Source organism: Solanum stenotomum, chromosome 7 (assembly GCF_019186545.1).
Source record: "Solanum stenotomum isolate F172 chromosome 7, ASM1918654v1, whole genome shotgun sequence".
In the NCBI taxonomy this organism is placed as follows: Eukaryota; Viridiplantae; Streptophyta; class Magnoliopsida; order Solanales; family Solanaceae; genus Solanum; species Solanum stenotomum.
This window is the reverse complement of record NC_064288.1, coordinates 47171589-47195137: the sequence shown is the minus strand read 5'-3', so window position 1 is coordinate 47195137 and position 23549 is coordinate 47171589. Positions and strand designations below refer to the sequence as shown.

At 32.8% G+C, this 23549-nt stretch overlaps 1 protein-coding gene across 1 annotated transcript; it reads left to right on the top strand.

Moving 5' to 3' along the window:
- The first annotated feature begins 17312 nt into the window (after positions 1–17312).
- On the top strand, positions 17313–21046 carry LOC125871459 (aldose reductase). Its single transcript, XM_049552050.1, is given in 8 exon segments — positions 17313–17455; positions 18418–18468; positions 19740–19872; positions 19875–19987; positions 20064–20270; positions 20353–20424; positions 20586–20822; positions 20925–21046. Coding segments are annotated over 8 exon segments (1044 nt in total). The 5' UTR covers positions 17313–17314; the 3' UTR covers positions 21015–21046.
- Positions 21047–23549: the final 2503 nt, after the last annotated feature.

The window sequence follows — 23549 nt, the reverse complement described above, 5'->3', positions numbered from 1 at the left end:
CAAATCTGTTACTGATTTAAATGCTAAGTATTGATGGTTATTACTCAATAAAAACTAATATCCTCCTCATAATTAAGACTCATAAATATGTTATAATAAAAGTTGTAATTTCATAACTATATATAATAAAAATATTATAAAAAGGATAAAGAAATAAAAATATTATAATATCAGTATTTCGATATAAAAAACAATTATAAAAAATTAAATATGAGTAAAAGAATCATATACCTTTTTATAGATTTATTACAACAAAATGTTAGAAAATTTGTCACTTGAAGAACAAAACAAGAAAATAAGAGTAGCATAAGTCTTTCAACCTTTTGTTCTTATTTAAACGGCATTTATATATTTATATTAGTAATTGTAATTTAATTTAATATATATATATATATATATATTAAAAGGTTATTTCGTGTTGTTTGGTTATAATATTATTATATATTTTATTCTATTACTTTTTATTGACATTTTTACAAGGAAAAATAAGAGACCAAATTATATAAATAGAAATTATACAACAAATAACTCTCATACTTCTAAAATTTAGTTACTCTTACTTCGAATTAAATTTTAAGTTCATATACAAAATATACTTAAGAGACATCATAAAATACACAAGAAAGAATGAAAGAATGAAAGAAAGAAAAAATAATACAATACACATATCATTGCGACTTTAGTCATTAAAATTAAAAGTAGAAGGGAAAAAAAATCAACACATAATTGTGTAAGATCTTGTCATAACCACTTCACAAGCCTATCAATATTCAAAGCTTTCTTCTTCTTTTTCAAGTCAAACAAAGGAAGAGAGGCAACACTCTTGTTGATATTCACTTCACAAATCTATCACTATTCAAAAGCTTTCTTCGTATAAAAATTAAATTTAAGAGGCATCATAGATATATATAAGAATAAAAAGAGAGAGAAAATAAAGAAAGAAAAAAAGAAATAGTACAATACACATATCATTAAAAAATAGAAGAGAAAAGAAATCAATACATAATTATCTAAGCTCTTGTCAATGTTCACTTCACAAGCCAATCACTATTCAAGAGCCTTCTTCTTCTTCTTCTTCTTCTTCTTCTTCTTTTTCTATTGTTTTTTTAAGCCAAATAAAAGCATGAATATAATACTATGGTGATAATGAAGGGTAACTTTGAATAAAATATCATGAAACAAAAATATGAATTCATATAGAAAATAACGGAGGAATACAGTTTCATATTTAATATTTAAAGGTTATGAATATGAAAAGTTGAAAATTATGAGAGTTATGAATATATGCACATTATATCTAATAAAGAAGATATATTATTGGGGAAGGTGAAAAGTTGAGTACTTGAGTCTTGAATATAAAGACTTTATGTGATATTAAAAATAAAACAAATAATTAAATGAAGAAAAATGGCCAAAAAATAGAGAAAAAAAGAGAAATATGAATGGAGGCCATAGAGAAGTGCCACATCACCTTGTCTATGTTTCTCCTTTATATAAGTAAGTAAGAATTTTACCGGTTAATAAAGTAGTTGGTGGATTTGAGATCATGAATGAATTCAGTACGAAAAACTCTAGTATTGACAGAGTGAGTGATTTCAAAAAGTTATTATGTGATAAAAGGGTTATGTGATGATCAATGGGAAGGTGAAATAACTCTTAATGGAGTAGTTGACAGCAAAATGAGGTGAGTGACTTGGGGATAGAGTGTATGAATTCAAGGGGGTAGTTTTTTTTATCGCAAGAGAGGTGGTTAAAGGATCAAGGGTATATAGTTCAAGTCTTATGTTTTTTTTTTAATTATTTACATGTTATAATTATGTGGTGGATTCAAATCGATCGATAATGCCTACCAATACGTATTGTTTGTACTGATATTATTTTTGCTATGTCTCTGACAAGTTCTATTCTTCTTTTCTTATGGTGGGAATTGTGTGTTATTTTTCATGATTTATACTCTCTTAGAAGTTCTTGTACCTGCTTAGATTACTTACTAGGAAGGGTTCCATGTGTTTTTCAAAGACGGGGTATTTTATCAAGGTTGACAATTGATTTTTATAAAACATTTTACTAAATGACTTATAGTATTGAAAAAGCACGGTGAAATTACTATATTTAATGTTATTTTTTTAATTAATCTATTAAAAATGATATATTTTCATATTTAAAATAACCTATAGCTTAATACATATTATTTTACTTCTCATTAATTGTATGACCACAAAAATAGCATGATATAGATTTAAATTGCATACTAAATTAACAATCACTACATAAATTAAAAGGGAGAAAGTGACTAATCACTCTAATAAAAGAGTCATTTGGTGGCAATTTTTTTAACGATAATATTAATTTTATAAAAGCATTTAGCAATAATTAAATTAATACTATTACATCCTAAATCAAAAAATCGCCGCATAAATTATAAATAAGAGAATGAATAATAGAACCACGGGTCCATTATCGATCTTATTAAAATTTGGATAAATTACGTAATTACACAATTTATGATAACATCATCTCTAAAAATTCCTACCATTTAAATTAATTACAAAAATCTCATTTTTTCTTCTCTCTCTCTTAACATTCAAATACATTACTCCACCTCTATCATGCATATACATTACAAATTTATTTGTGTACATGTATATGGTACAAATGTTATAGTTGATACATAACCTCAATTACTTCACCTCTATCACATACATTACAACTTTGTTCGTGTACAATGTATTTGATACAAATGTTATTGTTGATGCATAACTGCAATTATTTCAAACCTAAATCAGAATGAATCTGGTTTATGATTATGAATATGATACATAACTTATATATTTGATACATAACTTATGTATCATTTGCTATGTATCGGACCAAAGAGCAATGCGTCCTCAAATTCTGAAAACCCCAAAACTATTGTAATTTGAACTTAGAGTAATCCTTCAAAAAACTTTGTTGATTGTTAACAAGTATACAAATCTTGTTCCTGCTATAATATTCTTTCAATTTATTTTGTGTACATTGACCTAGTCGCCTCCCTATAAAAGAAAATATTTCTAGATCTTTAACGTTTAGACCAAGTCAGTAAGGAATGCAGAATTATACTTGGACTTTGTGTCACCCTCGACCCTACACCCTGGGCGCGACTGACACTCGAGAATCAATGTTGTTCCCAAGCGGACCCTTGGCCTGGCTTACTTACTCAGCGGAAGACTTAAACATAAGAAATATAACTCATGCAATAACTTAAGAGATAATAACTTAGACAAAATGGCAACTCAAGTCTTAAACGTATACAATTGAAATGAATAAGACTAAAGAACTATAACTATCTATCTATGAAGCCTCTAAAACAAAAGAGGGATGTCGGGAGAAGACCCCCGATCATCCTAACAATGAAATACTAAAAGCAAATGATAAAAGGATCCCTCCGAAAAGCTAGGAGGCTCACCAACAGACTCTGAGTGCTCAACTAGATCAACGAGGTGTTGGGTGATGATCCTGGTTACCTGTGTCTGCATCATAAGACGATGCATGCCAAATGGCATCAGTACATTGAATGTACTAGTATGCGAGGGCAAAACTAAACATAACATAAGCTTGAAAGAATCTGAAAGAAACACTTACCTTGGCTTTACTCAACTCATGAATAACTTAACTCAATATAAGCAATAAAACACATGAAATACATGGAAAACTTTATAAAACAGTAGAAAGTAACTTAGTTCGTTAAAGAAAATGCAATAACAAACTTAACTTTACTCATATAATAAAGTAATATAGTTTCTGTGGGAGTTTCTCTAACCGACAACCACCACTATGAGCCTAAGTGGTGATACATTGTTTTGCCCACGCTACCAGAACTGTCCTATACTTTATCGTCATATAGGATGCCTTAACTAAGTGGATCCACTAGTGTATGCATAAAAGCACTTAAGGAATCATCTAAAAAGTATGATCTTTTACTACCCATGCATGATGGCTACATGGTTTATGGAGACTTGAGTTATTATGAACTCGTGTCCCCATATCGGTGCTCAATACTACTCCAAAAAAGTACTTAGCTCATATGTTTTTAGAACAAAACCTCTTTCTTTGGTTTGAGATAATTACTCAAAACTTAGCTTAAAAGCTCTTTTGGAATCGATGTTCCCTTTCTTGCTCAAATGTGAAAACATTTCTAACTTTTGGGAATACTTAGTTCACATATAATCTATGAAGAAATGAACTTTACTCTTAACTCTTTAGTCAACTCGAAACTTAAGTCTTAAGAAAAAGTTAAAATGTTTGCGAAAGACTTTTGAAAACTTTATGAACTTCTCTTGACTTGCTTCTTAACTTCTAGACTTGACTCTTCACTTTCCTTGAATTGAATTATGGATTCAAGGTTCATGATGTCATGTTTATGGATGATTTCATGATGTTTAGACGTACCTTAGAGTGTTGGAATCAACTAGAAAATATAGGTACGTTGCTAAGGAACTAGTACGGACAGAAGGGGAAAATAGGATGAACTGGCATCTTTGGTTCTCTAAGAGGCGTGGGGTGCCAGAGCCCAAAATTCAGAGACCCCTGCTTGGGGCTCTGAGAGGGACGACGCCCCAGAGGAAAAAGATCAGAGGGTTCTGCTTGGGGCTATGAGAAGGGTGACGCCCCAGGCCCTTGCCCAGGTGCCTCCGACTTTTCTTCTTCATTTTTCAATTCTAAACTCCCTATTTCGACTTGGTTCTTTCCCAAAACACTTAGATACAACTAATTGATTAATATATGTAATATTTAACTCGAATTCACACCTAAATACATGATCAATCTCAAGTAACTTCTACAACAAGAACCCACCAGATTCCAATCGAATTATCATCAAGAACTCATAGGATTTACTTTCAAATCAATATAATTTTGCTGAATTGAATCATGATTGGTGTGTGGGTGAACTAACCCAATGCTATGTGATCTCACATACCTCGTAAGATTGAATCCTTGGCGAAATCCACAACCAAACTTGAACGTTCTTGACGATTCTTGATTTCTTCTCTCTTTTCTCCAAGCCCTAGCGTGAACTTCAACTTTTCTAAATTGACTAAAATCTGATTTTACCCCAATTAAACTCCTAAAAACGAATTAAAACAATTGGGTAAGGAAATACTAAAATACCCTTCCAAAATCTGGATGAGACTTTTCTTATTTGAATAGCCCAACTTCAAATGGAAATTTCTCACTCATACGAACTCAAAATCGTGCAAACTCAGTAGAGTTGGAAAGATTATTCCAAGATATTTCCTACGGTATCTAAAAATACACCTAACTCATCCTGATCTACGATTTATGGTTGTTTGAAGTTGGCTAAAAAATCAACTTAACATACTTGACTAATTTTCCAGATTTCAATTCTTTCCAAAAGTGACTATTTCCAATTCTTAACTTCTTTGTAGTTATTTTAATTTACGAGATGTTACATATCTCCCCCTTGGGAACATTCATCCTCGAATGAGCTTACTCTTAGTATGCTAAGGGTGTAACATGTAACATTCAGCTCAAACACCCAACGAGCAATGAAAATACAATATGCCAACTCATAAATTAAAGAGTACTAAGAAGAGAATTGTTACCTTAGTCTGGAACTTCTCCGGTTCCAAATAGGTGTGGGTATCTTTTCTTCATATCTTTCTCAGCTTCCCAAGTAGCTTCCTCAACAAATTGGTTCCTCCAAGGAATTTTAACTGATGCTACTTCCTTAGTCCTCAACTTGCAAACTTGGCGATCTAGAATCTGAACCGGAATCTCTTCATAAGATAGGCTATCCTTGATCCCAATATCTTCAGTTGGTATGATCAATGAAGGATCACCCATGCACTTCTTCAACATAGATATGTGAAACACCGGATGAACCGCGGCTAATTCTTTTGGTAGCTCAAATTCATAACCTACATTACCTACCCTTTTCGATATTCTGTAAGGTCCAATATACCAGTGACTAAGCTTCCCCTTCTTACCAAATCTCATAACACCCTTCATGGGTGGAACTTTCAAGTAGACTCAATCATCTACTTCAAACTCTAACTCCATTCTCCTAACATCAGTGTAGGACTTCTAACGACTCTGCGTTGTTTTCAAACTCTCTTGAATCACTTTCACCTTCTCTATAGTTTGATGAACTAAATATGGTCCTATCAATCCTGCTTCACCAACTTTGAACCATCCAATATGATATTTGCATCTTCTCTCATAAAGAGCTTTAGAAGGAGTCATTTGGATGCTAGAGTGGTAACTATTATTGTAAGCAAATTCAATAAGAGGTAGGTGATCATCCCAATTACCTTTGAAATCAATCACACAAGCCCTCAAAATATCCTCTATAGTACGCTCTGCTTGCCCATCGGTCTGAGATAAAAGGCAGTACTTAAGTTCACCTTTGAACCCAAGCCTTTTTGGAATGACTTCCAAAACTGTGCAGTAAATTGTGTACCTCTGTCTGAAATAATGGAGACCGAAACCTCATGAAGTCTTACCACCTATTGAATATACAACTTAGCATAATCTTCTGCTGAATGGGTAGTCTTTACTGGCAAAAAGTGGGTTGATTTTGTCATTATATTGACAATCACCCAAATAGAATCATGTTGCCTGCGAGACCTTGGTAAACCTGTGATGAAGTTCATGCTAATCATCTCCTACTTCTATTCTGGAATCTCTATATTCTGAGCCAAACCACCGGGCCTTTGATGCTCTACTTTAACTTGTTGGCAATTTGGACACTTAGCCATAAATTCAACAATGCTCTTCTTCATACTACTCCACCAATAAACCTCTCTCAAATCGCGATACATCTTTGTGGAACCCGGATAATTGAATATCTGGAGCTATGAGCTTCTTCCATGATCCTCTCTTGGATTTCATCCACCCTTGGTACACACAACCTACCTTGATACCTCAACACACCATCTCTCCCTTGTTCAAAAGTCATTACTTTTTTCTTATGAACATTTGTCTTCAATTCAAGCAAAATGGGATATTGGTCTTGCTTTTCTTTCACTTCTGACACTAACGAAGATTCAACCCCATTCATCACCACTACTCCTCCTTTTGTGGAATCCATTAGTCGAACTCCTAAGTATGCAAGTCTATGCACATCTTTCGCTAACTCTCTCTTATCTTCTTCAAAATGGGCGGTACTACCCATAAACATCCTGCTCAAAGCATCAGCAACAACATTAGCCTTATTTGGGTGGTAAAGAATACTTATGTCATAATCCTTGAGTAATTCTAACCACCTCCTTTGTCTGAAATTAAGCTCTTTCTGAGTAAACACATACTGAAGACTTTTGTGATCAGTGAATACATCTACATGAACACCATACAAATAATGACGCCATATCTTCAAAGCAAATACTACAGCAGCCAACTCTAAGTTATGGGTTGGGAAATTCTTCTCGTGGACTTTCAACTGCCATTCTGCATTAATACGCAACCCAACCCAACTCTAGATGCATCACTATAAACTACAAAACCTTGAGTACCTTCTGGTAAGGTCAAAACTGGGGCAGTAGTCAACCTCTTTTTTCAATTCCTAAAAGCTTTTCTCACAAGCTTCAGACCATTGAAACTTCACTGTTTTCTGAGTTAACTTGGTCAAAGGGGATGAAATAGATGAGAACCCCTCTATGAACCTTCTATAATATCCAGCCAAACCCAAGAAACTCCTAATATCGGTTGGAGATGTGGGTCTAGGCCAATTATGCACTGCCTCTATTTTTTGGGTATCAACTATAATTCCCTCTCCAGACAAACAGTGGCCTAAGAATGCCACAGACTCAAGCCAAAACTTACACTTAGAGAACTTGACATACAACTATCTATCTTTTAGAGTTTGGAGAACTATTCTGAGATGACTAGCATGATCTTCTTCATTCCTTGAATAGATTAATATGTCATTAATGAAAACGATAACAAACATATCTAAATAAGGTTTGAATACTCTATTCATAAGGTCCATGAATGTTGCAGGCGCATTGGTCAAACCAAAGGACATGACCAGAAACTCATAATGACCATAACGGGTTCTGAAAGCTGTCTTTGGAATATCACATTCCCTTACTCTTAATTGATGATAGCCAGATCTGAGATCTATCTTAGAGAAACAAGTAGCACCCTGAAGTTGATCGAAAAGATGATCAATTCTTGGAAGAGGATACTTTTTCTTGATGGTAACCTTGTTCAATTGACGGTAATCTATACACATCCTAAGGGAACCATCATTCTTCCTCACAAACAAGACCGGAGCTGTTGACACCCAATTTTGACCCGCCACGATAGGAATTAACTTTTGAGCATCCTAATTTTCAAGCAATTTGAAATAATTGGTTTTGTGGAAAAGACTCAGAATATTTCTTAAGTTTTTGAAATGGTTTTACTTATTTATGTGTTTTTTTAAAAATAATTAATATGTTTTATATAGGCACATATATTCAATTAGTTTATTTAGTAGTTAAGATGCGTCACAATTTTTTTTTCTGTACTTGTGAGTTAAATATTTTATTAGTTTAATTTAGTCTTAATTATAGTTTTACTTTTAAGACAATTAGTTTATTATTTTATAATTAAGATCAATTATTTTATTTCGCTAAGGTTAAGAAGCTCATAAATTAATTATATTAGTTCGTATTATATTGAATTCTAGCCGAAGTTTCTAATTATTTCTTTTGGTTACCTTCTACATCTATATGACTAAATTATTAATCTATCACAAATTTGGCCAAGTCAAAACATTTGTCTGCAATTCACTAAAAGATTGATTTTCTTTTTTTGGGCCCTTTAATCCGAATTTCCAGCAGCCCACCTTTAATTCCTTGTCCATTTCAAAATAATTCCAGCGCCCAGCCCATTTCCCTCACCAACTAAAGAACCCAAAACCTTCACGTTCCAGCTCCAACGTTCTCAAACAAACACATGGAAAGCAGAAACGGCAATGGACGGAAAAGTAGCGAGGAGCGCAGAAACAGTACAACAGGAGCAGTCCGCGTTGATTGTCCTCCCTAGCGTGAGATTAAGCCGTGTGGCATGGAGATGACGATGGAATCAATCCGGAGCGTCGAGCCGCCCTTTCCTCTTCCGGAATGAGGTTGAATCTTCAGAAAAAGGATGTCTTCCCAGATTTGTGAAAGATTTTTGGCGTTTTGAATTTGAAATTGGGCCCTGGTTTGCCAAAAAAAATTGTTCGTTTTCTTCCCCCAAATCTACCCTAATTTCCCTGCTATATATACTCACTTATTATTCACCGAAAGGGATTTTTTTTGGAGTTGGAAATTTAGTGTTAGAGAAAATATTTGGAGAAACTATTAGGGATTTTAGGGAGAAAAGATACGCAGAATAGTAAAAATAGAAAATAGCAAAAATATATACCAAGTACTCCAAGAGAAACAGAAGAAATACTTAGTTTCGGTGTTTGAGTTTGATATCTCTGCCCAAACACCCTTACTGTTGTTCGTGTTCGAGTCTCGGCGTAGTGAAGGTCGTCATTCTGCTCGTGCTGTCTCATTTCGCTGCCCTGAGAAAGGTAACCCATTCACTCCGATAACTTTTTCTTCATCTCTTTTGCTATTCGCTTCTGTTAATGTTGAAAAATCGTTATTCGGTTGGTTGTTCGTTGATTAGTTATCGTTGAATTGATGTTGTCTTGACATGAAGCACATGTTCTTAATCGCTTCCATGAGTTAGTTGTAATATTGTTTTAAGGTTCTGCGAAATTTTATCGGGTATGGTCATTTCTGCCTTTTTTTTTTTTTTGCTCGAATGTGTTTTGATGTTTCCTCATCTTGAAACTAGTTAATCAATATTATTTTGTTTGTGCCGTGTTAAGCATCAGTTATGCTATATTTAGGGTCGTCACTGTTTGAGGTTGCCCCTTTTTATAGGCTGAAGTTTTAAAGGCCGACCTATATGGTTAAGTATATGTGGTGTAATCGCATTCTTATCGCTTGGTTTTATCTATTTTTTTATTGTCTTCCTGCCGAATGTGAGTTACTTAAATCAAGTCATGTCCTCATATTTATCCAACTTTTGAGCCGAAAATGCCTGTTATTTACCGTTTTAAGTTAAGCTTCTTTAGCATGTACCCTTTATCTTTGTCTTGTTTCCGTTTTCATGAGGTCTGTGTTAGTGTTCCCAAAATATATCATATCTTACTTTAGCATTAGATACTAAGATCTTGTTGCTAGAATTGTTCTTAGATTATGTTGGTTAATGTGGCGTTTCAAATATTAATTCGATGAAGACGCGATTTGCTTGTGCGTGTGACTTGTCTGGGCATAACAAAATGAAGAATTTCTTTAGCTTAACTAAATTATATAGTTGAAGTTTTAGTTCATTCTTGTGGGTTTAGTTAGATTTTAATTGGATTGGCATGTTTGATATCAATAGTTTAAAATTATTGAACTTGGTTTTCCTTTGTTTGCTTGCACAGTTGATTTCTGGAAAGTTTATTAATTCCCTTTTGACTCTTCATCCCATTATTGTCCGTTACCTTGGATATAAAAGTATTAAGCATTCACCAGTTTCCCTTCCAATTTATTATTTAAATGTTGTGTTGTTCACGATTGACTGGTGTGCGTCACTTCATTTATTATTAATTTTTATTTTATCACTTCATTTCCTCCTCAAAAATGCTAATTCTGTAATTTGTTTGTTTTGCATGTGAAATCTGTCTTGGTCCCATGGATCCCATCCTTGCATTTTTCTTTGGGCCATGAAGACCCAATTCTATTTTACCTGAGTTGACCAGCTATAAAAAATTGACGAACAGGAATTGGAGTCGATACATCGAGAATATACAACAATATATATTAAGTATATATGTTGTGTATTGAGACAGAACCAGGCCCAAAAGTCCACCTCTATTTATTCTGAGTTGTATTTTGTTATTTTGGGCCTAAACCCCTCTTGTCATTGTTTATTATTATTGTGTTAATTCTTAGGACAGGTGGAAAAAATTGGGCCTAAAGTCCAAAGAAATATTTTCTTTTATGTTAGTTTAGGACAGGTGCAAAGGACTCAAATAGGTCAAAGACCCAAAATGAAAATGGGCCCAAATACTGACCCAGGCGGACAGGAAAATCAGATTTGAGCCCAAATCTCTTTCCCTCATTTCCTTGTTGTGTTTGTTTACTCGTTATTATCTGTTATTAATCTTAAAGTTAAAAATTTCAAATCTCCAAAAGACACCCATTTTGAATTAATCACTTAACTAAATTAGTCGTTTCTTTCTTGACTTAAAAATAAATAAATAAATAAATAAATAAATAAGTTTACAAAATACTTCATATTGCGATATTTTTTTGTTTCTCTCTTAAAACGGTAGTAACTATAAAGTAGTTCGCTTTTGCAATTCAAGATAAGTTAAAATATTTTAGCCAAATAATTAATTGCCGAATAACCGCATATTAGTGGGCATTTCAGGTGCTTTCAAACCCTTACCGAAGTCTATCTCTCTCTCAGGAGGGACTCCGAGTAGATCATCTGGAAAGACTTCTGGAAACTCTTTTACTACCAAAACTGACTGAATAGGAGGTATCTCAACACTAGAGTCATTAACTCAGACTTAGTGATAGACACACCCCTTGGAAACTAACTTTCTTGCCTTAAGGTACGAAATAAAACGACCCTTAGGCACTACTGAACTACTTTTCCACTCTAAGACTAGCTCATTAGGGCTTTGGAACTTAACAACTCGAGTTCTACAATCAATGAAGGCATAATAGGCATGAAGCCAGTCCATACGTAGAATGACGTCGAAGTCTACCATGTCTAACTCAATTAAATCAGCCATGGTGTCTTTGTGATTCATGGAAATAACACAATCACGATATACTCGCTCAGCTAGAAGAGACTCCCCAACAGTTGTAGAAACACAAAAGGGTTCACAGAGTTTCTCAAGAAGAACATCAATATTATTTGCAACACAAGGGGTTACAAAAGATAAACTTGTTCCTGGGTCTAGCAAAGCATAAACATCAATAGTAAAAACTTTGATCATACCTATGACAACATCTGGAGAGTTTTCTTGCTCTTGCCGACTAGTGATCGTATAAAGACGATTTGATCCTCCGCCAGTACCGAAAATAGCTCCTCTAGGTGCAACCCCGTCTGGTGGAGCTATTGATGAAGATTGGGCTCTATTGCCTTGATTCCCATTACCTTAACGGTTCTTAGGGCACTCTTTCATAAAATGACCATTCTGGCCACAGTTGAAACATCCAGTGGAGCCATCAAGCCACATCTTTGAGTGGTTCCTACCACACTTAGCACATGCAGGAATCTTACTACCCCCTTGTGCCCTACTACCTTGCGACTGTGCAGGTCTAGCTCTGAAATTCTGGGAATTCTGACTATTGTAGTCACATTTATTTCTTGGTGCAGGTACACCAACAGATGATGGAGAAGGTCCTTTCTGCTTATGCTAGAAAGAAGACCGGTTCACATTACTCTTTTGCTGCCCGGATTCATTCCATGATGTCTTAGCCCTCTTATTCTTAAACCCTTCTCTATCCCTCAGCTTGTCTTCCTCAACTTGTTGCACAAAGATCATTAGCCTTGCTATGCTCATGTCACCTATTAGCATGGTTGCCTTACTTTCCTAATCTGACAAACGAGGCAGCCCAACAATGAATAAACTCATCCTGCTCCTCATGTCGGCAACCATTTTTTTGCTTTTCTTAGCTCACGGGGAAAGAAACACCTCATGAAAGCACTCTCAAAACAGTCCAACTCACAATCGGTTACATGCAAGCACGAGTTAGAAAGAAACTTTTTACAGATAAAACTCTAACGCACGAAATGAGTATGAAATAAGTGAAGGAATTTCCTAAATGTTGCAGCCTCCTAATTATAGATGTGGCGCACTTCACACCGATAACTAGGACTCTACATACATGGCTTCATAGACTCCCTAGGACTCTTGAACTCTGTACTCTGATACCAAGTTTGTCACACCCATGGAGGGACTAGCACTCGAGAACCATTGCTAGCCCCAAAAGAACCCTTGGCCTGGCTTACTTACTCAGCAGAAGACTTAAACATAAGAAATATAACTCATGCAATAACTTAAAAGATAATAACTTAGCCAAAATGGCAACTCAAGTCTTAAACGTATACAATTGAAATGAATAAGACTAAAGAATTATAATTATCTATCTATGAAGCTTCTAAAACAAAGAGGGATGTCGGGACAAGACCCCCGATCATCCTAACAATGAAATACTAAAAGCAAATGATAAAAGGAGCCCTCCGGAAAGCTAGGAGGCTCACCAACAGACTCTGAGTTCTCAACTGGATCAATGAGGCAATGGGTGATGATCCTGGTTACCTGTGTTTGCATCATAATACGATGCAGGCCAAATGGCATTAGTACATTGAATGTACGAGTATGCGAGAGGAAAACTAAACATAACATAAGCTTGAAAGAATCTGAAAGAAACACTTACCTTGGCTTTACTCAACTCATGAATAACTTAACTCAATATAAGCAATAAAACACAAGCAATATATGAAAAACTTTATAAAACTATAGAAAGCAACTTAGTTCGTTAAAGAAAATGCAATAACAAACTCAATTTTACTTATATAATAAAGTAATATAGTTTATGTGGGAGTTCCTCTAATCGACAACCATCACTATGAGCCTAAGTGGTGATACAACGTCTTTCCCACACTGCCAAAACTGTCCTATACTTTTCCTTCAAATAGGACGCCTTAACTAAGTGAATCCACTAGTCTATGCTTAAAAGCACTTAAGGAATCATCTAAAAAGTATGATCCCTTACTACTCATGATGGCTACTTGGTTTAAGGAGACTTGAGTCATTATAAACTCGCCTCCCCATATCGGTACTCAATACTACTCCCAAAATGTACTTAGCTCATATGTTTTTAGAACAAAACTTCTTTCTTTGGTTTGAGATAATTACTCAAAACTTAGCTTAAAAGCTCTCTTGGAATCGATGTTCCCTTTCTTTCTCAAATGTGAAAACATTTCTAACTTTTAGGAATACTTAGTTCCCGTATAATCTTTGAAGAAATGAACTTTACTCTTAACTCTTTAGTCAACTCGAAACTTAAGTCTTAAGACAAAGTTAAAACGTTTGCGAAAAACTTTTGAAAACTTTATGAACTTCTCTTGACTTGCTTCTTAACTTCTAGAATTGACTCTTCACTTTCCTTGAATTGAATTATGGATTCAAGGTTCATGATCTCATGTTTATGGATGATTTCATGATGTTTAGACGTACCTTAGAGTGTTGGAATCAACTAGAAAACATAAGTACGTTGCTAAGGAACTAGTACAGAAAGAAGGGGGAAATGGGATGAACTGGCGTCCTTGGCGCTTTGAGAGGCGTGGGGCACCAGAGCCCAAAGTTCAAAGACCCCTGCTTGGGGCTCTAAGAGGGGCGACGCCCTAGAGGCAAAATATCAGAGGGTTCTGCTTGGGGCTATGAGAGGGGCGACACCTCAGGCCCCTATTTCGACTTGGTTCTTTCCCCGAAACACTTAGAAACAACTTATTCATCAATATATGCAATATTTAACTCAAATTCACACCTAAATACATGAATCAATCTCAAGAAACTTCAACAACAAGAACCCACAAGATTCCAATTGAATTATCATCAAGAACTCATAGGATTTACTTTCAAATCAATATAACTTTGCTGAATTGAATCATGATTGGCGCATGGGTGAACTGACCCAACGCTATGTGATCTCACATACCTCGTAGGATTGAATCCTTGGCGAAATCAATAACCAAACTCGAATGTTCTTGACGATTCTTAATTTCTCCTCTTTTCTCTTTTCTCCAAGCCCTAGCATGAACTTCAACTTTTCTAAACTGACTAAAATCTGATTTTACCCCAATTAAACTCCTAAAAACGAATTAAAACAATTGGGTAAGGAAAAGACTAAAACACCCTTCCAAAATTCGGATTAGACTTTCCTTATTTGAACAGCCCAACTTCAGATGGGCATATCTCACTCATACGAACTTGGAATCGCGCAAACTCAGCGTCGTTGGAAAGATTATTCCAAGATCTTTCCTACGGTAACTGGAAATACACCTAACACATGCTGAGCTATGAGTTATGGTCATTTAAAGTTGACTAAAAACTCAACTTAACATACCTAAAAAGATTCCAGATTTCAATTCTTTCCAAAAGTGATTATTTCCAATTCTTAACTTCTTCCTAGTTATTTCAATTTGCGAGATGTTACACTTTGTTTTGAGGAAATAACTGTATTTTCCTTATACTTGTTTATTCTTTAAGGCCAAAGTCCTGGATAATAAAGAAAAGTGGGATGCTATATATTTAGTAGGGGTGTACATGACCGATTGGTTTGGATTTTTCAAATATCAAACCAAATCATTTGTGTAAAAATTTTAAATTTATAAACCAAACCAAACTAACAAAACTCGCGTTTTTTTTTAGTTTTTCAACCTCGGATTGGTTCGAGTTTTTCAAATATTAAACCAAATCATTTGTGTCAATTTTTTTAATTCTTAAATCAAACCAAACTAATAAACCTTGGGTTTTTTCAGGTTTTTGAATTTTTCCAGTAAAGTATTCATACAAACATATAATTAACTTGTGCTCCAAATATTTCTTTATAAGTCCAACCAAAATACAACTATCTAAGGTGTTTCGAAAATAACACAAAATATGAGATGAGTGATGACACTAAAATATTCAATAGAAAATAATAATGAAATCATATAAAATAAATATTGCAAATGGATAAGTCATAATGAAAAGATCATAATTTAAAAGTACTAAATCATGCAAAAATAAGTCTAATAAGTATTAATTACATGATTAAACATTAAAAAAAATTAAAATTAGATTATGTATTTTAAATGTCTAAACCAACGTAAAACTAAAGAACAAATATTCAACATTGTTGTCATTCTTAGTGTTGAATTAATTTATTTTATAAGCATTAGTATTGATTTAATTTCAAATTGAGCTTTATTGGAGTTACTAATATCTATGAACTATAACCTTTATTGGACCATTTAAAATTTTAAGTCTCAAAAAACTTTAAAAAATATGTTAAAACATAAAAATTAAGAAAACGTATAAGTAATATTTAAAAATTACATCAAAGTAAATACTTTTATATATTAAATAAATTTTAAAAATTATATATATATAATGTCGGGTTGGTTTGATCTCGGGTTGACTTTTTTTTTAGTTAAAACCAAACCAATTCAAGTATATTCGGGTTTTTTTTTCAATATCAACCAAGTCAAACCAAACCATTCATCGAGGTTTTTTTCGATTCAACACGATTTGCAATTTGATTCAATTTTTGGTTCGATTTTGTACACCCCTAATGTTTAGGATATCTTGTTTACATTGTGCACTTAGGGCCCGTTTGTGATCGGCTTAAAAAAGTAACTTTTAAATCAAAAATAAAAAGTCAAACTGAAATGACTTTTAAGTCAAAAAATAAAAAATAGGAGGAGACCTACTTTTGGTTTTTGACTTATTTTAAGTAATTCTTGACCTTGTCAAACACTTCTCAACTTATTTTAAGTCATTTTGACTTATTTTAAGTTATTTTTTATATTTGTCAAACATTTCCAAAAATTAAAAACTGACTTTAAAATAGATTTGACCAACTTTTAAATCAATCCAAACACCCTCTAAGTACAAGATAGTAGAACTAATATAGAGAATCTGGTTTCAGTATTGAAGGTTGTACTATTTGGTGTTTAGGCTGAAAATCATTTAAGACACTCTTCAACCCCCTCTAGTTTCCAAATGATGTACCAAAGCAACACTTATTTTTTAATGAAAATTGATTAATTTAATTAAACTCACCTTAGAATTAAAATAGAAAATTTTTATTAAAGATGACATCATTTTTATATTCAAGCTCAAGATTTCTAATTAAGAATTAAAAAAACTCGAAGTCTTTTAGAATAATTAATTTTGGCAGAAACTTTCTCCACTACCACTATTAATTAACTGGATCATTCACAAATGTACAAAACGTAAAAAATCTAGAGCAAGAAAACAAAAAAACAAAGAAAAAGAAGGCAAGAAGAGTGTGGTAGGTAGCCAAAAAGAGAACGTGTCACAAAAATGTGTTGCAAAATTTGTGAATGTGTTCAAACGTGTCACAACATGCAATGCTACGTGTCTCTAAACTTTAGCCCCTCCATTTCCCATGCCATATAAATGTCTTTTAATTTATTTTTTTCTTTTATAGTATAGTATCAAAAATCTACACCTCGCTACAATAATAGATACGTTTCGATAGAAGTTAAGATGGCTCAGATGACAATAGACCCACAAGGTGAGAAAATTGAATCTTTTGTACTGTTGAGTGGTCACAAGATTCCTGCTATTGGTTTGGGCACTTGGAGAGCTCATAATGCAAGGGATTCTGTTTATACTGCTATTGTTGAGGTACTCTACCTCGTCCCATTATACATAATTATATTATATCGTATTGTATTATATTGGTATGTTATATGTTGATTTGTGTAGATGAAGTAAATTAATAATTTGATTCAACTAGATAAACAAGTATTCATTAGTGGTTTGGTTTAATATTGAGAAAAAAAAACTCGATCATAGTAATTTAGTTTTAACTATAAAAAAAAAACAAATTGAACCAACTCAACTCGACGTTTCATGTATACCTTTTTTAAAATATTTTATCATACATAATAATATTTATTGCAATACAATTTATAATATTTTTTGAACTTTTTATATTTTTTTGTCTCTTTAACATATACAAGTTCAGATCAAACTTAGAATTTTAAATGATTCAATAAATTTTATAGCACATAGATATATTAGTAATTTGAATAAAAACTCAAATCAGAATCAAATCAATATAAATAGTAACAAAAGAAATTCAATTCAGCAAGAATTACAATAATATTTTAGATAGTGGATTGTTTGGCCAAGAAAAAAAAGCACTTTATTAGAAATTTTCAAAGTTGATGTTGGAGCGTGTGTTCGGTATACTTTTTGCAAGTACTTTAAAAAAAAAAAAAAAAAAAACTAGCCACCTAGGTGTACGATTAACGGTATGGTATTTTCGATTAAAAAAAATTATCTATCAAATTAATTTGGTATGATTTGGTATTTTTAAATCTCATTTTGAAAATTTGTGTTACTCTGAATTGATAATTACAGTTTGTTCGATTTTGACTTACATATACTCATATAATAAATAAAGAAGTATGACTTTGATTTTTCGCATCATTCATTCTGGTGCGTGAGAGTCGCTTAGAATGCTTTGTGATCTTCATTCGCCCAAGGCTTTCCCCTTGGAGCATGAAACCCAACCTTTTAGCAAATTTGATTATTTAAAACTGTTTTTTTATGAGAATTTATGCTCTTGACTATGGCTGCAGGCTGGCTACAGGCATGTTGACACAGCGGCAGAGTATGGAGTCCAAGATGAGGTTCTTTTTCATTTGTGATTATTGCTTTTAAGTTGTTGAATTACATCAAAGTCGTATTATTATGTACAAGTTGTTTAGCATACACATACGAACGAGGCTTAGTTTTCTAAACAGAATTATTGTGCACATAGTTTAAAGTTTTCTATAACAAAATTGGTAAATAGATGTCATTTTAGAGGAGTAGGTCTAAAATGGTCTCTTAACTATACACTTAACGGATTTAGTCTTTTCTATTCAAAAATTTATTAGCTTTTGTTCCTTAACTATACATTTATCGGTTTTAGTTCCTTAACTATAAACTTACCAATTTTATGAGAAATAAATCTTTTAGCAATTTTTTCTTTTGTTTCTCTCTCTCCGCTACTTTTTCTTCAAATTAACCTTATGCGAAAAACCTTAACCTAAACGATTTAAAATAAAATTCACGAGAAAAGAAAATATAAGCCAAAATTTTATTCAACAGAGGATAAAATGAAGCATATTATTACTACTAATGACTTGAATATGCTAAACTTTATTATAAAAAGAAAAAAAATTGTTACCCGTTAAATCCAAAGTTTGTACTCCAACGACTTCATTGAACAAAATTTGTTTAATTTTTCAGAAATTGAAATTTATAAAATATAGATTTGTAATTTTTTTTTTTTTTAAATAGATCAATTTTATTATTTTATTCATTTTATTTTACGTAAAGAAATTTAAGTAAATTAAATAAAATCTGCACTAATTAGCATATTCAAGTGCGGATTCAAATCATTAACAACAATTATATGCTTAATTTTATCCTCATTGAATAAAATTAGGAATTATATTTCTTTCCTCATTAATTTTATTTTGAATCGTTGACGTTATTGCTCTTTTCATGAGAGTAGTTTGAAGAAAAAAGAGCGGGGATATAGAAACAACTTAAAAAATGGGTTAAAGATTTAATTTCAAGAAGATTTTCGTTAATATAAACCTAAGCTATTTGTATTTAAAAAATGGACAAAGACTAAATTTGATAAGTTTTTGAATACTTAAAGGATTAAAACCGGTAAGTGTATAGTTAAGGGACCAAATTAAAACTGATAAGTTTTTTGAATAGTTAAAGGACTAAATTCATTAAGTGTTTAGTTAAGGAACCATTTTAGACCTACTTCTATAGTTAAGGGACTATTTATGTCATTTTCTCTCATTTTAGACATTTAGGATCGACGGGCAAGTATGAAATTTCATCAGCCTTATTTGTCGTTAACAAGATATATACATTTGTGTTTTGTTCTTATATATAGGTTGGTCATGGAATTAAGGCAGCTATACATGCAGGAGTAGAGAGATCAGCCTTATTTGTCACATCTAAACTATGGTTTAACTTATTTTAAATCTCTAGGATTTTTTTATACATCCAACGTGCAATTAAACGAATTAAGGAGATATTATTGATTGTTTTAGGTGTTGTGATTTGTCACGTGAGAGAGTTAGACCTGCATTGATGAAGACACTCAATGAATTGCAACTGGGTTATCTTGATCTCTACCTGGTACGACTTCCTTTTGGCAGTATTTAGTTGTTAGTTTTGAAATCTAATAGATGAATCTGCACATTTTATGTTGAAGATTCATTGGCCCTTCCGTCTCAAGGACGGAGCTAGTAGACCTCCAAAAGCAGGGGAAGTGTCTGACTTCGATTGGGAAGGGGTTTGGAGAGAAATGGAGAAGTTAGTGAAAGATAAACTCGTACGAGATATTGGAGTATGTAATTTCACTGTCAAGAAACTTAAAAAGCTTTTAGATATTGCACAGATAATGCCTTCTGTATGCCAGGTTAGTTGAATATTAATTCTCGTCTTTCAATTAATCGTATCGATGTCCTCCTCTTCTTCCTTTTTTTCGTATTACTTATCAGATGGAGATGCACCCTGGATGGAGAAATGAAAAAATGTTGGAAGCTTGCAAGAAAAATAATATTCACGTCACAGTAAGTAACTGAAACTTTATGCATAACAACATATATTAACAATGATTTGGTAGCTACCAAGTTTCAAATGTAATGAACTTGAGGTACTACTAATACCTCGCGGAGTTGAGACTTGTATATATTTATTTATGCCTGAGGTCGATTGCATCCACTTTTTTCAGGCGTATTCACCTTTGGGTTCGCGAGAAATTGATCTAATTCATCATCCTGTAGTAGAGAGAGTAGCAGGAAAGCTAAATAAAACGCCGGGGCAGGTGCTAGTGAGGTGGGCTATACAAAGAGGAACAAGTACAATTCCGAAATCAGATCACTCAGAAAGAATAAAAGAGAACATTAAAGTGTTTTCATGGGAAATTCCAGAGCTAGATTTCCAAGCTATTTGTGATATCCCAGATCAGGTACTTCTCTCTTGTCATTTAAAAGTTCGTTATTACCAGTAGTTCCTACGTAAACAATAATTGAATTATCGATGTGTTGGTTTTCATTATATGTTTGTGCAGATGCGAGTATTAGATGGGGAAGAATTGTTTGTGAACAAGAGTGATGGGCCTTACAAGAGCGTAGCAGATATTTGGGACCACCAAATCTAATTTCAAGTTTTTTCTTCAGTTTGCCTTGTTTTTTTAGTAGTATGTATCTTTCGCCCTTATTAGCTTTTAAAATAAAATTAGATGAAATGTTGTAGTTGGATGATAATAGTGGGTAATACTACTATATTAATCTTTAAATATATTAAATTTAATGCTTTGAGAAATATATGTATTAGATATTGAATAATTATATTTAGTATCAAAGGTAAAATAGACACAAAATGGTAAATTATATCTTGATTTTTCAAACTAAATAAGTATTTTGCTAGAAAATTATTTTTAGTATAGTTGATAAGTAAAGATAGACCGAGCTTCATTTTAGCATGCAGTTCCGTTTCTTCAGTTTTATGCTTCATGGCGTAGTTGTGTCAATATATCCTAGTATTAAGTTGGAGGTGGCAAAATTAGTTTATTAAAATATTAGTATTAATTTGTACATATATTAGTTGAGTCTAGTAAAATTGGGTCAATATTCAACTCAAATTGATTTTCTAATCATGATACACACTATTCCCAATTTTAAAATAGCGTAAAATAGAATTTTAACTTCTTAACTATTTTCCTAATTTATCCATTCACTCCAATTAGCTCACTTCCTCTCCTAATTCTTTGTTCATCACTTAATTCTCTCTCCTTCTTCCCTTACTCCCATCTGAAAATTGAATGGAAAATGGAGCATTACAAATCAGATTCTTTGAGTTTGATAACTAACTCAATTATTATTTGAGTCATGGCTCATGCTCTTGATTTTCATCCTCAAAAATCTCAACCAATCTTCACAATAACGACAAGATTAACGCATCACTATGTAAGAAATGACTTTTAGTGGTGATTAATTAATGGTAATAACTTAATTGTCACTAAATATTTATTTTTAGCAGTAATTAGCACTCTCTGTATATGTCCCTAAAGTTTTTAGCGATATTGATTCTAATGACATCTAACTAATGCCGATAAAAAATTTAACACTCTTTATTAATATGTATATTTATTGCCGTTATAAAGTTATTTTTGTTATAGTAACGGTGAAATCATATATGAATCTCTACAATACACCATTGTATGTTTCTAGGCATTTTAATTACCTAAGCATGTACGAATAATATATCTGGTGTGTATCTAAGAATGTATCATGTAGTTGAACATGTATCTGAGTTGCACCCATATTGTATCTTGTATGTATCTGTTAATGTATTTAAGTTGTATATGTGTATCTAATATGTACATGAACTCATGTATCTAAATACTAATCGCGTATTAGACTCATAGCATCATATATAGTGTAAGAAATTTAAGTTCTTGAATATCTCAACAATACAGTGAAATCACTTGTCATTGTGTATTTCATAAAGCTTGAAATTCGAATTAACATAAACAATTATTGGAGACAAAATTCAGGGAAAAAGTACTGAATTTTTTTTATGCTCGGAAAAAATGGGAAGAATTTTGAATTTTTGATTTTTTATGGATCAGGGATACAACAGATACTCTTGAATCATTAATGCATGATTTGCTCCTAAATTAATGTCTTTCGATTACATTTCATATTTAAATACACATAATTAGATATATCTTATTAACATATATTCGAAATATATGTATTTGAATAACATGAGAAATTTACTAAATTTACATCTAGTGGAGCAGCGGTTCACATAGGATGGTTCCCTAGTGGAAATATACTAAGTTTACTAGTTGACAAGAGATTGAAAAAGGAAATATAAAAATATGACATTTGGAATTTGAAAATGGTAGTATAACACACTACACATCCCTCTTGGCAAAAGGGTAATGTTTATGATTTTTTTCATATCCACAAATCACATGTAAATGATTTTTTGGAGATCGATTAAATAGGCTTCAAAGCCCCTTAATTGACCCCCTTTTTTTAATCTCGTTGACATAGATTATAAAAACTCCATTGCAATTTGCAGCAGACAAGTGCACCAAATCCAACCTCCCCCACACCCACCTTTATAATTTTTGTTCATGATTGCAAATAAAATGATTGTAATTAAACAAAACTAACTAAACTTCAACCATACATAACTCAAAGTTCAGATAAATTGAGAAGATCAATAATTATTTCCTGGAGCAAAAATGCACCAACTTCTTTACTCATGCAACTTTAAACATTTTTGTATAAAGAAGACTAAAATTTGATTGACTGAATCAAGCTTTGGAGAACGCAGGCCGTCTGTACAAGATTGGGGTGTAAAGTCAAATTTCGTATTGAGATCTTATCTTTTTAGTTCATATATATAAATTGAATAATTATAAGGGCTAACCCATCGGTGGCCCCTTAAATTTGGCATGAAGTTTCACTTAGGCACCTTAAGTGAGCGATGTTCATTTTAGACACCTCATGCAGGGTCTCGATGTGTCATTTTGACACTTTTTGCTTACATGGCTTAGAGAGTGTAATACACTTGTTGAGCGCGCGTGAAAAACCTATTTAATCGATTTTTTAATTATTTTTTTCTTCTTCTTTCCCATTTTCAGCCACCATTTTTGCAAACTTAACTATCCAACATG